The sequence below is a fragment of the Topomyia yanbarensis genome, chromosome 1 (assembly GCF_030247195.1).
Source record: "Topomyia yanbarensis strain Yona2022 chromosome 1, ASM3024719v1, whole genome shotgun sequence".
Taxonomy (NCBI): domain Eukaryota; kingdom Metazoa; phylum Arthropoda; class Insecta; order Diptera; family Culicidae; genus Topomyia; species Topomyia yanbarensis.
In genome coordinates this window covers 201,387,624-201,403,832 of record NC_080670.1, presented here as the reverse complement: position 1 = coordinate 201,403,832, position 16,209 = coordinate 201,387,624, and the positions used below count along the sequence as shown (strand labels likewise).

General features: G+C 41.0%; 3 protein-coding genes and 1 long non-coding RNA gene across 8 annotated transcripts in view; 3 read left to right on the top strand and 1 right to left on the bottom strand.

Moving 5' to 3' along the window:
* Positions 1–16,209, top strand: part of LOC131687977 (zinc finger protein OZF-like) — a 220,908-nt gene that overhangs the window by 88,964 nt on the left and 115,735 nt on the right. The window contains exon 3 of one of the 5 annotated variants that reach the window (XM_058972130.1): positions 14,286–15,693. The exons of the other annotated variants lie outside the window; for them this stretch is intronic. Coding sequence (XP_058828113.1) covers positions 14,286–15,522 — 1,237 coding nt within the window. The 3' untranslated portion in view covers positions 15,523–15,693. Of the gene's footprint in view, positions 1–14,285; positions 15,694–16,209 lie in introns of those variants that run through there. 5 annotated transcript variants of the gene reach the window in all.
* LOC131688108 (zinc finger protein 235-like) lies at positions 632–10,664 on the top strand. The gene is made up of 2 exons (XM_058972262.1): positions 632–1,925; positions 9,422–10,664. Exon 2 carries the CDS (start codon positions 9,528–9,530, stop codon positions 10,662–10,664), a length of 1,137 nt encoding a protein of 378 aa, XP_058828245.1. The 5' UTR covers positions 632–1,925; positions 9,422–9,527.
* On the bottom strand, positions 1,965–3,143 carry LOC131688146 (uncharacterized). The gene is made up of 4 exons (XR_009305228.1): positions 2,894–3,143; positions 2,756–2,836; positions 2,566–2,698; positions 1,965–2,506 (listed from the first exon to the last, which is right to left on the bottom strand). It is a non-coding gene; the product is annotated as an uncharacterized LOC131688146 (long non-coding RNA).
* Positions 10,564–12,461, top strand: LOC131688100 (zinc finger protein 501-like). The gene is made up of 2 exons (XM_058972254.1): positions 10,564–10,697; positions 11,216–12,461. The coding sequence occupies exons 1-2, from the start codon at positions 10,627–10,629 to the stop codon at positions 12,444–12,446; spliced, it is 1,302 nt and encodes a 433-aa protein (XP_058828237.1). The 5' UTR covers positions 10,564–10,626; the 3' UTR covers positions 12,447–12,461.

The following is a 16,209-nucleotide window of genomic DNA, read 5'->3' as shown; positions in this document are numbered from 1 at the left end:
GCTCTCTGGCCGGTCATATGAGATTGCATACTGGAAATCACAACTACAAGTGCGATGTTTGTGGCAAAGGATTCAGTTGGATGAGTTTGTTTATGGACCACGTGAGGTCCCATACAGGCGAGCGCCCGTTCGAATGTGACATATGTGGAAAAAAGTTTGGTAGCAAGCACTTCCTGAGAAGGCATACGCAAAGACATACAGCAATTCGCGCGTTCAACTGTGATATTTGTGGTAAAGGATTTACTACAAGAAACACCCTTGTGCATCACGAGACATTCCATAGCATTGAACGCCCACACAAATGTGACATATGTGGCAAAACCTTCAAAAGTAGCAATGCGCTGCGGTATCATAGTGGAGTGCATGTGGCTGACCATCCTTTTAAATGTAACATTTGTGGCAAAGGATTCACTATCCTGGCGCTGCTCAATCAGCATCAGAAGATTCATAGTGACACACGTCTGCATCGGTGTAATGTTTGCAACAAAGGTTTCAGAAGAAATTCTCTCCTCGAAACGCACATGCGCTGTCACACTGGTGAAAGACCGTACAAATGTGAAGTTTGTGGTTCTTCGTTCAAGACTTCTAAGGGCCTGGTAGGACACATGAAACTTCACTCAAACCTAGCATAGTTTTGCCAACGAAGAAATTTTAGCGCTCACAGTAAGGTTCATCGGCAGACACCGTTCCACGGATGCCGTGATTGTGACAAACAGTTTCTCAACACCACAGAGCTGGATAACCATAGAGCTACCGTTCACAACGATCGACGATACAAATGTACGATCTGTGACAAACTCTGCAATAGCAGATCGAACTTGGTGGAACATCTGAAAGTTCACACTGGCGGGACTCGGCTCAAATGTCACATTTGCGAGCGGAGCTTTGCAAGGAAATCAAGTCTTAATTCACATATAAAAACAATGCATGCTTGAGATAAATTTCTGTAATGTGAAATGACCGTATAAACTAAATTTAGCAAAGAAAAAACCTATTTTTGTTTCACAAGGAAGAATAGCAGTAATAGTTATTGATTGATGGGCTGGTCGTCAATAAGAAAATTGATTAGGAACACCATAATTATAATTTTATTATTAGAAAATTAAACGTAGTATCTTAACGAACGTCTGTTCACGATTGAAAAACAAATGCACTCGCTTCGGTGTCTATGTACGCCACTTTCTCTACCAGTTTGTGGTGTTGGCAGCGCTCACTCCCTTACCGTTTTAGCTAAGATGATCCGAATTGGTATTCAGCCCTTCTTGAACTGAAAATAACCTTAATGCAGCGTGGTATCAGGTTCAAATTACCAAAAAAAAAATATTGTGGACAGGTTCAACGTGAAATGCCAAATAATGCCAGGCGAGAACAACCTAGGATAAGAGCCGAATGCTAGCAGCGGCTACATATCAGAACAGGGTACGGTATATTGAGCAAAGGAAAAAAAATCTTCGTCACTGAGTAAAGAAATGAGAAAAAGTTCTCTCGGAGAGAGGGAGAAGTTTTACCAGGAACTACGCGTAAAAGTATTACAAGCTTTCACCCGTATGATATAGATTCCCCATTACCGAATATGGTCGGGTTGAGAATCCTTGGACAGATCGTGCAGGAGTAGTTGCCAGACGCATTTCGAGTTGTTGTTGAGCGGGCAATCGAGGAAGGAACATTCAGATACAGGATTGAGGATTATGAAAACTCTGTGCATCCATCCTCGCCAGAAGATGTGGCAGATACTAGGGCAGATATTGTAGTAAAATAAAATCATATAGAATAAAAAAAGCGGAATGTGCTTCCTAACCATCATTGGATTTCGGTTTTTTTCGTAGATATATGACAGAGTTTAGTGCTGATGGAAAACGGCGTGATACAGACGCGAACAATGGGAAAATGTTTGGTATCTAGATGATACTTTGGAAACTATAGAGGTACATAATACTGATATTACTCTTCCTCTCAAATAATAAAAAAACACAAAATTCATGTGCACATAAATTTATTGGCGGCATCGTTCACACACCCATACCCACATTTCCTCTAATCCTTATTTCTCCAGACCGTCTTACTTATCACTGTTTTCATTCTTCCCTATCCGCTTCTTCTTCATTTCTTGCTCTTTACTTCCTCTTCCCTCGCTGCTATTAGTTTCCTCTAACCTTCCTCCTAACAATTTCGATGATGGAACGCACTCACGGTCTAAACCTTCCAGGCGCGAGATGCCAAGACGCAACCGTACGACGATGATGACGACGTGTGCATGATGACGCTTTCGATTGTGTCTCTCGAATAGCTACTCGATCCTTAGGGCCACCATCGTCCGGGTGCTTGATTTGCAACCGCTCCGCGCAGGCTTTATCCTCACGGCCAATTAACTCGTTCTCAAGGGACCAGCGCTGTTCGTGCGATTGGTCAACTCGTCCTTCGGAAGTGGAAAACTTTAATAACGTGACGATCAATCCGCGTCGATCAGTTCATGACAGATGAAAGAAGCGAATAAAGAAAAAACGCCCTGTGAACATTGAACCATTAGTTACATTCATCCGGTATCAAAGCGTGGCGTCATCTTACCCTTGTCTTCGGGGCGCTTTGTTCGATGTATGGCTCTTGCAGTATGTACGGGTTTCAAATCTTCTTTCAGGTCCTTTTTCAACCTTCTCCTGTCCGCCCGGCACGTGTTCCGTGGTGAGGTTAGGTTCCCCTTCTGCAGCATTATTCAATTGTTACGGGCGCGAGACTCAATCAAATGGCTATAATTTACCTGTTCGATTAGTTTGCAACGGCCTCGTGGCCCCCGTACCGCGGAATCCTTCCGAAATGTCTGCTGACCGACCGGGAAAATCTGTGCGTAATCACAAACGATGAGTGTGACGTTAGCAATAGTTTTAAATTCGCTCACCTATATCGTTCGAATTGATTTTCGTCGGCGTGAATTCCGTGTCCGGCACTCCTGTCACGTACGCGTCACTTCGTTCTACGGGTCTTTAAACTTGCCGCTCGTGAATTATATCGAAGAGGATTCCGGGCAAACCTCCGCACGGACTGAAGCTGTCCCTCAAAATGACGTCGAACAAGTTTCTTTTAATGACTTGTGATGCGGCTTTTATCCAAGCGGAAATGCGCTTTCTCTTTCGTGCCTATACTCGTCGTTTGACGTTTCTCGTGACGATCAAAGAAAATAGGGAAAGAGACGAAGAGTGAAAACCAGTCAAAACGGCAACACTCGCTTTATGATGATTTCAACACTAGAATTTTGGCAACCGCTTCCACAGGCAGCACTTTAAATGACTCCTATTATATTTTGAAAACAAACCGTATGTCGATCGTTGGATTTGTTTATCAAACGATGCGCATTTCGAAACAAAGAGATGAAATAATTCTAATGCTTGTTTTTACTCATACATATACTCTAGAATGCACCTCACAATCACGATTGAATCAAATTCTGAAGAAAATTTAAATTTCTTTTTTAATAGATGTACAATACTTATCTCCTCCAACTCAGGCATGAGTAATGATTATTTTTTATATTGCACGATTGGTCTGCTCAATAAGGTATTTTTGGCTTCACACTATTCGTCTCTTTCCCTATTCTCTTTGGTGACGATGTATTTGTTTCGTTCTTCGGTATGGGATTTTTTGCAAAGGGCGTGTGAAATTTATTAATCTTCAAAGTGTGAAGTGTGCTTATTATTTGCAACTGAAGCGTGCACACAAAACTGAACGCTACACTGATCCTGTTCAAAGCTTTCATTCTCTCTACGGCAAATAATGCTTGGATAGAATAATTTCCGCTTTCCGCTCAATGCAAATCAGAAAAATAAACCTTTACCGTTACACCAAACACCATAGTTTTCATAGGAAAAAGATAAATGAAATTTAACATTTTTATTCATTATTCTTGCATAAAAACAAAAAGGGAATTTTGCACAAGAAAGATGAAAGCAGAAAACTGAGAAGGGGCAGCACTGGCGAATTGACCGTGTTCAAGACGGATACAGGTGTGCACATTTTTTTCTGTGTGTGAGTGCGGTTGTCATTTTTCTTTTATGAAGCCGAAAAAACAAGAGGATATGAAGAAGAAAAGCACAAACAGTTGACGTAGTGGGCCCTTCTGTTGCCATAAGTTTTGTTTCGGTTCGGTCATAGTTGATTTAATCGGTGTTTTTCGTGGTAAAAAGTGTCCATAAGTGTTCTCATCGATAGATCCGAAGTGAAGCTCGGGCTTTTCTCACTTTTCATCGTGCGCCAAAGAATCAGGCTGCTCGTTCGGATGTTGATATTTACTTCAAGGGCCCGGCCGCCATGCTTAATTTTGCAAGTATAAAACTAATACACTCAAAAGTGTCAAATGTTCCCACCTTTCTCTCCATCTTGGCCCGTGTTGTCGTTACACGGAAACGAAAAACTACCTAAAATTGAGTTCCTTTGACTCAATCTCGTGGTATCGTGGGGGAACTTAAAATTAGGTAAACCGTGTTGAAGGTAGTTTCCATTTAACCACGGCAAAAATTACAACTCATTGATAGGTTTTTTATACTCAAATTTATGTTGAATTTACCTAATTTTGAGTATACCCCAAACAACTCAAAAGTACCTTCCTCCACGGAAGACCCCGACTGAGTCGAATCTCTCGTTTTGTTTTTGACAACACTAATAAGTGCGAAAGCGACGCACAGCTCAAAAGTAAGTTGAAAGAACTTATGCTGCAGGTTGTTTTATTTAACCGTGTAGCGTCCAATATTTTTCAGTGGTATTGGCGATTCTACGTTGAAACCGCTCACAGATAGCGCTGGAAGCAAAGTGTTGCTGATTTTATTCTGTTCTGTCATAGCATAGCATATACGATTGCACAAATCGTGGGTGGCTGTACAATGATCAGCTAATATTTACCAAAATATCCAATATCGTGTCGCAAGAAAAGAAAACATTTGGGATTAACGCTTTTTCTTCATAGTGGAACAAGCATCACAGTGTACACCTGGCTACGTCCTTACAATCGTCTAGGAATGGAAGGAATGTTAGCTCAACATTTACTTGCGAAAGTGCAGGGAACTACCCATACTACTTTTATAGATGTTTCAGGAATTGGAGTTTGTGTTAGTAGGGCAGGTTATTTATGAGGAGCTTATTCAACAACATTTCAGTGCAAAATACCTCGTTTATTCCGTATTTACAATAAGACAATTATTCGGATAAAAAATATAAACATTGAAAAAATAACATTAAAGCTGATTTTATTCTGTTCTGTCATAGTGCATATATTTTCTGTAAACATTGGTAAAAAATAACTTTTAACACCAAATCACCGATCAATTTGTTGATAATTATTTATGAAAATGAAGGAAAACCATCATTTTATAAGATGATGAGTAAACATCTTGCGAAAAGGGTGTTAAACATAGTGGTTTCTAATATTATTCGCAGAGCTAAATGAGCGCTGTTCCGAAATGTAATTTGTTGAGCACCGTAGCCGCCGCAACATCATTTCCCGTTCCTCCTAAGCTAAGCTGAACCTTCATGAGATGGTGTAAATTCATGAAACTCTCCAGATCACGCGAAGAAAGAATATATCCGGTTAATAGAAAAGTGTCAGCTTTGTATCATACACAGCTCATCTTTCTCTCTGTTAGTCTTCACTGAATCTCCTACGTAGTCCGAAATATGAAGGAGTTTGACATTGGTACTGATTGCACAGACAAACAGACATAACTCTTTGAACAATTATTCAAAATTTCTATCGATCACATCTATACGATCTTTCCTTCTTGCCACTAGCGCTACCTATCGTCATTCCTGCTCAACGTTTTATTCACCTCATCAAAGAAAGCGACGCTGCGTAAGTTGCCATTGACAGATAGAAGATTCGGAATGAAAAAAGTTTCAGGTACGTGTGTTAGCCATCATAACGAGAACGTTACGTATACCACATCTACTTGCCAAAATTAACTAGATAGACGATCTGAGCATGGTACAACAACAATATGATACCGAATCGATTTAATTCAACGAATGATTCCTGAATGCATTCCTGTCTGAAACCAATATTGCATGTGTTATTCAATCTTATTTGTGTAATGCTCAAACTAGCGGAAGATATGGTAGTTTTATTCACTGCGGATAAATTAGGACTGATATTGCCGGAAACCGTAATTTGGCCATAATATGGTAGTTATTGGAATGATTATGAAGTTCTCCAACAACTATCCTCAGTACAACCCACTTTACTGTTTACAAAGCAACAGTAATCGAAACATAAAATGTAGAACTAATTTTCAGCCAACCTTATTCAAGCAAGTTAATACAAAAAGCGTTGTTTATTCTTTTCCTTTTCGGTAAAATTCACTTTGCCTAATAATCATTGTACTAGAGTGTAAAAAATGACATTAAGCAATAAATCGTTTCAATGCTGCCAGATGTAAGCCTCACACGGTTCGAGACTAATTGTTTCAACCTTGTTTTCACTTTCTGTCGGACAATGGAACTTCTTAAATCTTTGTTTGCACACAGTGAGGTACTTGAAACCCTATGCAATACAATGCGCTGCTTCGAAATCATAGTTGCATTTTTCATCTTACAGATAAGATACAATGATCTGGAATCCAAACGATTTCCCGGCTGGAAACCGAATGATTTTCATATTGTCGAACTTTCTTTGCTGTGACATAACACAGACTCGTACCTTCAACCAATTTAGTTATTTACCAGGCTACTATGTACAAGCTTCTTAATATGACTAGTGGCGCCATCATATTGAGTGCGGCGTTTCTGCACACTAACATGTTTGTAAAATAACTGTTTTCAACATGAGCTATGGTGAGTTTTAGAGTGTTATGTCTGTTTGTCTGTGCTGATTGGGTCTCGGTTTCGAGTTGGAGCTTTATTTATGGAACGATTTTTCATAGCCACAATAACACCCCGATCACATTTCGAATATTTTGGCAGTGGTAAGCTTTTTCCGAAAAGAAAATGAAGTTTTTGTTGTAAGCTACGACTCACTTGCGGGGGAAAAAAGCAAACTGTATCACTTTGCCAGTTCATGAGCTGAATCATAGGTGTCGCATGACTAATTTTGGTTTGAACGCAAATCACTAATACAGTAGTATATTCAACAGGAAAATGAAGTAATTCGTTCAGTGGGTAGTTTCTCCTGTTGAGTCACGTGTTAGTAGGTTGAAATATCGCGAGAAAAGTGTGGTTTTGCATAGTGATTTATCGTCACAACTTTACCATTGAAGTATGTGAAGCAAGTCGCGAAAAAATACACTCGCTCGTTCCGCTTAGCGCCTGCAGCGCCGTCTGGACCTGAGTAGCTGAGGCAACAATTTCACGGATGGAGGAGAATTTTTCACAGAAACCTCATGAATTTATTTATTCAGAGCTGGTGAGATCGTTTCATGGCATTTTTCAATGCTTTTCTACCTTCATAAATATTTTCCTTTTTGTAAATACGTGCCAGAACAAAAAAAAAATTCTGGAAGTTTGTTTATTTCGTTTGTTTGGAGCAGGGAAAAGCCCGTTCAAGCAGAACATAACAAATTCTCTCTTGAATAGGCATAAAACCTCCTCATCTTTTCGCATCAACAGATTACATCAAATCCTAATGATACACATAACATCATATTCAACTTAAACTAACAGATATTCTACAGGTAACATACGCTAACAAAACAAACATGGTATACTCTTATACTATGAACTAGATAGGATTCGTTTAAATTTACGGTTAAGTACAGAACGGGAGAGGTGAAAATCGAAAACATCACTACATTGATTAAATATGCGACAGAAGCTGGAAATGGGTTCATTATAACCATAGTTAGTCCGTGAAACAGGTAAATGAAAGAAATTATGGGTTCGCAAATTTCGGCTCCTGGTGTTGAAGTTTAGAGTCCGAAGAAGCTCTGGACAATCAATATTGGCTTTCATTAGATCAGAATCAAATGAAGCTTTAGCGACATTTCGGCGAACACTTAGTATATCAAGCTGTATTAAATTGCATCTGCTGTTGTAGTTCGGCAAATATTCTGGATCATTCCATGGGAGATGACGAAGGGCAAAGCGTACAAACTTGTATTGGATTGCTTCAATTTTCTGCGAATATATTGCAAATATCCAATTGATACGTGGATGTATTCGCGCGGGGCTTATTGTATATGAAGGCGGCCTCAGAATGTACGTGGAGGAACAGGCATTCTCGAAATGGGTCGTTGGATGTACAGTAGAGCTATCGCCTTTCATTTCCAGGGCTAAACATGTGTACATCTATCGATGGAAACCAATATATCATTATATAGATGCAGACTAGTGTCTTCCATAAAAGCACTGCCGGTCAGTGGGAAATGGATTAGACACACACATACACACCCAGAGAAAGATAAGAGTAGAAAACTTGAAAATAGAAAGCGACTTTTCAAATAAAACGCTAGATTTTTGCTTGACCTGTTTTTTTCAAAACAATCATAGTAACCAACCGTGTTCCTAGAATATTTCCGTTGTAAGTATACTTTTTCCATTGAAATTATCCCTTAAAAGTTCGATTTTCATTTTTTTTATAACCAGAAGAACATCGCCAAAAATGACCATTTTTCAAAAAAAAATATTAATAGTTTAGGCTCCATAAAATTAAGTACCTTGCTAGCAAGGTATCAACGAAACCTTAGTTTAGGTGAATGAGTATTAGGGTGTATCAAAATGACATCATGTTAAAAAAGTCATCGAGCTCACTGCTTAAATGAAATGTTAGAGTATTTGGACCACTTTCTTCTTCGGAGTGAATTTACTAAAACGCTCCCTACTGGTGGTGAATTTTGGTTTTTTGAAAAAATGGGCCGATTTTGGGTAAAATTTCATATTCATGTCTGTTGAAATGCCGCTGAACTGTCTTAGATTGTTTTCAGCATTTTTAGCGTTTAAGCAAATTCACTCTGAAGAAGGAAGAGTCCTAATACTCTAACTTTTTTTAACATAATGCTATATTGGTACACCCTAATGGATATGGCTCGGGATTCGCGTGATGTTTCAGCTCCTGTCCAATCACACTACACGTTCGATGTTGGATATCCGGCGTACTTGGCTCGTTGATAGTGGTATCTGCGCTTGTGCGGCGACGATTATTACGACATCGAACATATTGTCTGGGCATGCGCCGAGTTTTGTTCCGTTAGGTCTCAGTTATTGGGTTTTCTTCGGTCTGACGAATGTCACCCCAACGTCTCGGTTCAGGATGTACTGGAAAGCCGCGATATTGTTTCCCTACATATTCCGAGTCTATATTCTCAGTTCTTAGTTACTTTGTGTTGTGTTATCCATATATCTAAAAGGGAGCAAAAGCTGAAACAACGTTCGATGATATTCGTCAAAATTACACTAAAATCATTTAACCGAAAGTTCTAATAGTGGACGAATTGTTCTCTTTTTGTTCCAGCCACTCGGACGACGAGCCGGATCGTGATGGTACCGGTCTCGGCAAGCCCACCAAATGCGATATTTGCGGTCGACAACTCGCTACACTAGGCCACTTAAAACGGCACATGCGAACCGTCCACACCGAAAACCCAGTCCACCGGTGCGATATTTGCGGGAAAGCCTTTCGGCGCAGTAATTTACTCAAAAGGCACAGAAGAACGCATACCGGCGAACGGCCGTTCCGTTGCGAAACGTGTGGCAAAGCTTTGGCATGCGAACGTTCTCTGGCCAGACATATGAAATTACATACTGGAAATCACAGCTACAAGTGCGATGTTTGTGGCAAAGGATACAGTTTGATGTGTACGTTTATGGACCATGTGAGATCCCATACAGGCGAGCGCCCGTTCGAATGTGACATATGCGGTAAAGGGTTTGGTAGCAAGACCCTCCTGCGACTGCATACGCTAAGACATACAACAATGGGCATGTTCAAGTGCGATATTTGTGGCAAACGATTTGCTACTAGAAGCATCCTTGTGGGTCACGAAAAATACCATAGTATCGAGCGCCCACACACATGTGACATATGTGGCAAAACCTTCAAACATATATATGCGCTACGTTATCACAGTGGAGTGCATATGGCTGAACATCCTTTCAAATGTGACATTTGTAGCAAAGGATTTGCTTTTCTTAGGCAGCTCAACCAACATCAGAGGATTCATAATGAGGCACGTCTGCATCGGTGTAATGTTTGCAACAAAAAGTTCAGATGTAATGCTCTGCTTGTCCGACACATGCGGTGTCATACTGGTGAACGGCCATATAAATGCGAAGTTTGCGGTTCTTCGTTTAGAGGTTCTAATGGCCTGGTAGGGCACATGAGAATTCACTCAAACCTAGCATCAAACCCGTTCGAATGTGACATATGCGGAGCAACCTTCAGCCAACGAAGAAATCTTAGCGCTCACAGTAAGGTTCATCAGCAGACACCGTTCCATGAATGCTCTAATTGTGACAAACAATTTCTTACCACTAGGGAGCTGGATAGGCATAGAATTACCATTCACAATGATCGGCCGTACAAATGTACGATCTGTGACAAAACTGCCACCACAATGTCCAACTTGCGGCAACATCTGAAAGTGCACACAGGCGTGCCTCGGCTTAAATGTCACAATTGCGAGCAGACCTTTACTAGGAAAGCAAAACTTAAGAAACATGTGGAAGAAATGCACGCTCAAGATAAGTCCCTGTAATACAGAGCGATCGCCAAATCAGTGTCCAAAATGGTAATTTCCATACAACGAGCGATGCCGTACAGAAATGTACCATGTTTTCGCCGTTCCCTGTGCAGCTGCGCCAATTATAAACTGAAGGCAACAATGGCAAAACCTATTCCCGTTTCACTTCCTGTGACTCTAAATTTTCATAACTTTACCTGCTCAGTAATCTTTAACTAATTGTATGTCGTTAAAAAGTAAAAAAAGAAAATATGACTACATATTAATTGAAATAAAAAAGGGAAAAATAGATATTCAAATGATATTTGGCCTTTTATGAGCATCTTTCGTGATGTAAATATTTTTAAAAGCGTAGTTTTCACTTCATTTTCAATGCGGTACATTTTAGAACCATATAAAAAGTAAACAAACAAAAGATGACAGACAGACGCTCAGCATGCTACGATGAGCACATTAAAACCATCACGAATACGCGCGTACGATGCAAATGTTCCAACACAATTTCAACAAAGTCCTTCAGCCGTCTAAGTTCTAATAGTGGACGAATTGTTCTCTTTTTGTTCCAGCCATTCCGATGACGAGCAGGATGGTGATGGTACCGCTAAACTGCGCAACTTAGAACAACACATGCGAACCGAACACGAAACATCATCTCACCGGTGCGACATTTGCGGGAAAATCTTTAGACATAGGAAGTCACTCAAAAGACATACCAAAATGCATACCGGCGTACGGACGTTCTGTTGCGAAATATGTGGCAAAGGCTTTGCATGCCAAACCTATCTGAACAGGCATACGAGAGTGCATACTGGAATTCACAACTACAAGTGCGATGTTTGTAGCAAAGGATACAGTTCAAAGTCTAAGTTTATGGACCATGTCAGATCCCATACAGGCGAGCGCCCGTATGTATGTGACATATGTGGAAAATGTTTCGCTACCCAGCCCATTCTGAGACGTCATACGTTAGGACATTTAGCAAATCGCACGCACAACTGTGACGTTTGTGACAAAGGATTTACTACAAGAGACGTCCTCGTGCGTCACAAGAAATCCCATAGTATCGAACGCCCACACAAATGTGACATATGTGGAAAAAGTTTCAAAAATGACTATTCGTTGCGGTATCACAGTGGAGTGCATATGAGTGCATATGAACATCCTTTCAAATGTGACATTTGTAGCAAGAAATTTGCTTTTCTTAAGCAGTTCAATGACCATCTGAAATATCATAGTGACGCACGTCCGCATCGATGTAATGTTTGCGCCAAAGAGTTCAGACTTAAATCTTTTCTCGTCACACACATGCGAATTCATACTGGTGAACGGCCATACAAATGTGAAGTTTGCGGTTCGTCGTTCAAGACTTCTGATGGCCTGGTAAAGCACATGCAAATTCACTCAAACCTAGCATCAAACCTGTTGGAATGTGACATATGCGGAGCAAAGTTCAGCCGACGAACACATCTTAGCGCTCACAGTAAGGTTCATCGGCAAACACCGTTTCACGAATGTCCTAATTGTGACAAACAATTTCTCACCACTAGAGAGCTGGATAGGCATAGAGTTACCGTTCACAATGATCGACCGTACAAATGTTCGATCTGCGACAAAAGCGTCACCACCATGTCCAACTTACGGCAACATCTGAAAGTTCATACTGGCGTGATTCGAGTCAAATGTCACATTTGCGAGCAGAGTTTTACAAAGAATTCAAACCTCACTAAACATGTAAAAGAAATGCATGCTCAAGATAAATGTAATGTAAAGCGACCACATCAGCGTCTAAAATGCTAAATTCTCCACAACGAACGATGCCGTATAGAAATCTGATGAAGTCGCCGATTCCTTTGTAGTAGAGATGGTCGGGTTTCACTCGAGCCGAACCCGATTCAAAAAATTTTCGAAAAAAACCTTATCCGACCCGAGCTCGAGAATGTTGAAATGTTATCAGCATATCTAATAACCATTATTGAATATCATCGGCCTCTTAACAGGAAAGGTAGCTTAATGGGGAGTTTTAATAAAGCTTGCATGTCGTACTCAAACCAAATTATTTTTTTTTTACCGAAAACCATATCTGCAAGAGCATTTTTTTTTATAATTTTCTAGCTAATACCCGCCGCGCGTTGCTGCAACTTTCAACGAAATAGAAGGAAAACAATTTGTTTCGAAGTGCCATCTGGCGGGCAAATACTCCCCAACCAATAGCAGTAGCAGTTTGATCACTCGTACTTTGAAAGTGTGGAATCCAAGTTGGTGGGAAGTGCGCAATAACATATCAAGCACAAGAAAACTGTTTAGCGTGTAAACACCAAGTGAACCCCTCGCTTGAAAATCTAGCAACACTTCTCTGCCTTGAAAATCGGCAGCTGTCAGGACAGCTTCCGGCGAAACACATAAAAGCAGAAAGTCATACCAGCAGTATAGAGCAACAAAGTTTTATAAGTACATCTCCACTTTGGCACGAGCGGTGGTTACAGTTTGCCCGAAGATCCACCGCAGAAGGCCTAAGACAACTTGTAATCGCAGTAAGAAACTGTCGAGACGCCAGGGATTGGACTTCTGCAAGCCGTAGGTAAATCTCGGGAGAGGCTGATAATATCAACAAAGATCGAGAACAAACAGGCACGCCGTTTTGGGGCGAGAGAAACCATACAGCGAGTATAGCATTTCCAGTTCCAGTTGTCGATAAGACGCCGTGTTGCTGAAAGACTCGAGTAGCAACATCGGCCCGAAAGCATAGCATTAGACAAATTGTCGATGAAAATAATTTCGGTGGATACTGAAGCCCGAAACGGTTGGAACTCTCCTATGAAAGCCAGTGTCGGCTGGAGAAGCATACAAAAGACCCTCGATAAGATTCAGAGTTTTTTTAGGCCGCATCTTCTCGGGATTCGCTTTCGGAATTTATTTTCTGGAGCACGGCTGTCGGGTAGCAGACGAACAACACAGTGGGGAGAGACAGAAGTACATCGCAATCGCTTCCAGCGGTGCAGTTCGAATGTTGGATGCGAAAGGTCGGCGGTGGAAGGGCACAGAACGTGTGAACTCGAAGGGGCTGACAACCAGCCCTCGACAAGGTGGTATACATCGCGCCAGCATCTCATCCACTTGGTGATCACGTCCCGATAAAAGGTAAGGTAGATTCAAGTATGCCAGCTCCGACGACGATTGTCGCCGTCGAGAGAGGAGATAGAAAATAGAGAGATGGCAGGGAAGCTAGTAGTCTAAAGAAAGGAAAGGTGTGCTAGAATGAGGAGCGAAGAAAGAAGTGTGATACTGAATCAATAAAGTTTATGTTTGTGAATATTTACGTTGTGGATCTCAGTTTTTCAGTTTTGTGTACCTTTTACGAGCTTTCCAGGGCTGATCGAGGTTTTCATTTCTACCTCGACAGTCGCAATTGCTACAGTGATAATTAATTCATGTCAATTAAGAGCCTAAATTGTATTCTACTTCACTTCGGTTATGTCTTCGATATTACCCACCCATCTTTTTTGGAATTTCCTAAAAAATTTTCCAATTTACCAACAATGACACGAGGACAACATTCAAGAATTACCGATAAAATTTCAGTGCGGTCCTTCAGCCAATAGTTCTAATAGTCGACGAATTGTTCTCTTTTTGTTCCAGGCACTCCGACGCCGAGCCGGATCGTGATGGTACCGGTCTCGAAAAGCCCATCAGATGCGACATTTGCGATCGACAATTCACTAAACTGCGCTACCTAAAACGACACATGCAAACCAAACACGAAACATCTCACCGGTGCGACATTTGCGGGAAAATCTGCTCGCACAGAAACTTACTCGTAAGACATAAAAGAACTCATACAGGCGAACGGCCGTTTGATTGCGAACTATGCGGTAAAGGTTTCACATGCAAAACCTATCTGAATAGGCATATGAAAACGCATACTGGAAATTACAACATCAAGTGCGATGTTTGTGGCAAAGGATACAGTACAAAACGTAAATTAGTGGCACACGTGAGATCCCATACAGGTGAGCGCCCGCACAAATGTGACATATGTGGAAAATGTTTTGCTAGCCAGATCTACCTGGAAAGTCACTCGCAAAGGCATCCAGAAAATCACAAATACAACTGCGATGTTTGTGGCAAAGGATATAGTACAATAGCCATGCTAACGCTTCACGAGAAATCTCATAGCATCGGGCGCCCACACAAATGTGACATATGTGGGAAAACCTTCAAATATATCTCTGGATTGCAGTATCACAGTGGAGTGCATATGGCTGAACATCCTTTCAAATGTAAGAGTTGTGGCAAAGGATTCCCTTTGCATCGACAGTTAAAGCAGCATTTAAAATTTCATACAGACGAACGTCTGTATCGGTGTAATGTTTGTAACAAAGAATTCAGAAGTAATTCTGAGCTCGTCAGACACATGCGGTCTCATACTGGTGAACGGCCATACAAATGTGAAATTTGCGGTTCTTCGTATAAGATATCTAATACCCTCGCAGCCCACATGAGATGTCACTCGAACCTATCATCAAACCCGCACGAATGTGACATATGTGGAGCAAAGTTCAGTCAAAAACAACACCTCACCGTTCACAGTGCTGTTCATCGGGAGGAACAGTTCTATCGATGCGCTGATTGTGACAAACAGTTTCCTACCTCTAGAGAGCTGGAGAAGCATAGAGTTACCATACACAAAGATCGACCCTACAAATGTACGATCTGTGACAGAGCGTTCTTCAGCCAATCACACCTGCGGGCACATCTGAGGGTTCACAATGGAGTGATTCGGTTCGAATGTCACATTTGTGAGCAGAGCTTTACAAAGAATACGAACCTCACTAAACATGTAAAGGAAATGCACGCTCAAGATAAACGCCAGTAATGTAAAGCGACCACCCAATCAGCGTCTAAAATGTTGGATTCTTTTCAACGAATGATGCCGTATAGAAATCACGATGTTTTCGTCGTTCCCTTTGCATTATAAACTAAATGCAACAATAAAAAGGCCTATTTCGTTTCACAAGGAGAAGTAGCATTTTTTAGCCACATTCAATTTCCGTTATCAAAATAAATGGTTTAGTTGATGCGAATTGGTATTCATCCATTTGTTTCATTTTATCATAAATAGAACGGAATTAAGATATTCTGCCCTTAGAGTTAGAAGGCGATGGTAAGATTTGGCGTAATTACGTAGTATGCTGATAAGTTTATTCGGGTGTATAATGAATCTGATAACAAATATTGTTTAAAATATACACAGAGGCAAAGGTCAGTTAAGACGCGTTCCGTAGGCGATTTTAGGGCGTGTGGGGCGGAAAAAAATGACGGGGAACAAATCGCCCAAATGATGCAATTGAGGTAGTCTCGTGTTTGCTCTCAATTTGCCGGCAAATTGAAGGACAAGTAGCGCATCTGAGTTGGCAAATAGCCCCTCTTTTGCTAGCAACTCGCCCCTTTCGACTGGGATATTTTGTGCTACACGGTTAAATTAATGTACCCATTAATGGATTCTATACTACCCAATTCCGACAAAGCTGGGAAAACTGGGGTGTTGTGTCGTTTTTGCTTG

Coding starts and splice junctions, on each gene's coding strand:
- LOC131688100 (XM_058972254.1), top strand. CDS start 10,627: ATGTGGAAGAAATGCACGCTCAAGATAAGTCCCTGTAATACAGAGCGA. Junction 10,698..11,215: donor CCAAATCAGTGTCCAAAATG/GTAATTTCCATA, acceptor TTTTTGTTCCAG/CCATTCCGATGACGAGCAGG.
- LOC131688108 (XM_058972262.1), top strand. CDS start 9,528: ATGCGAACCGTCCACACCGAAAACCCAGTCCACCGGTGCGATATTTGC.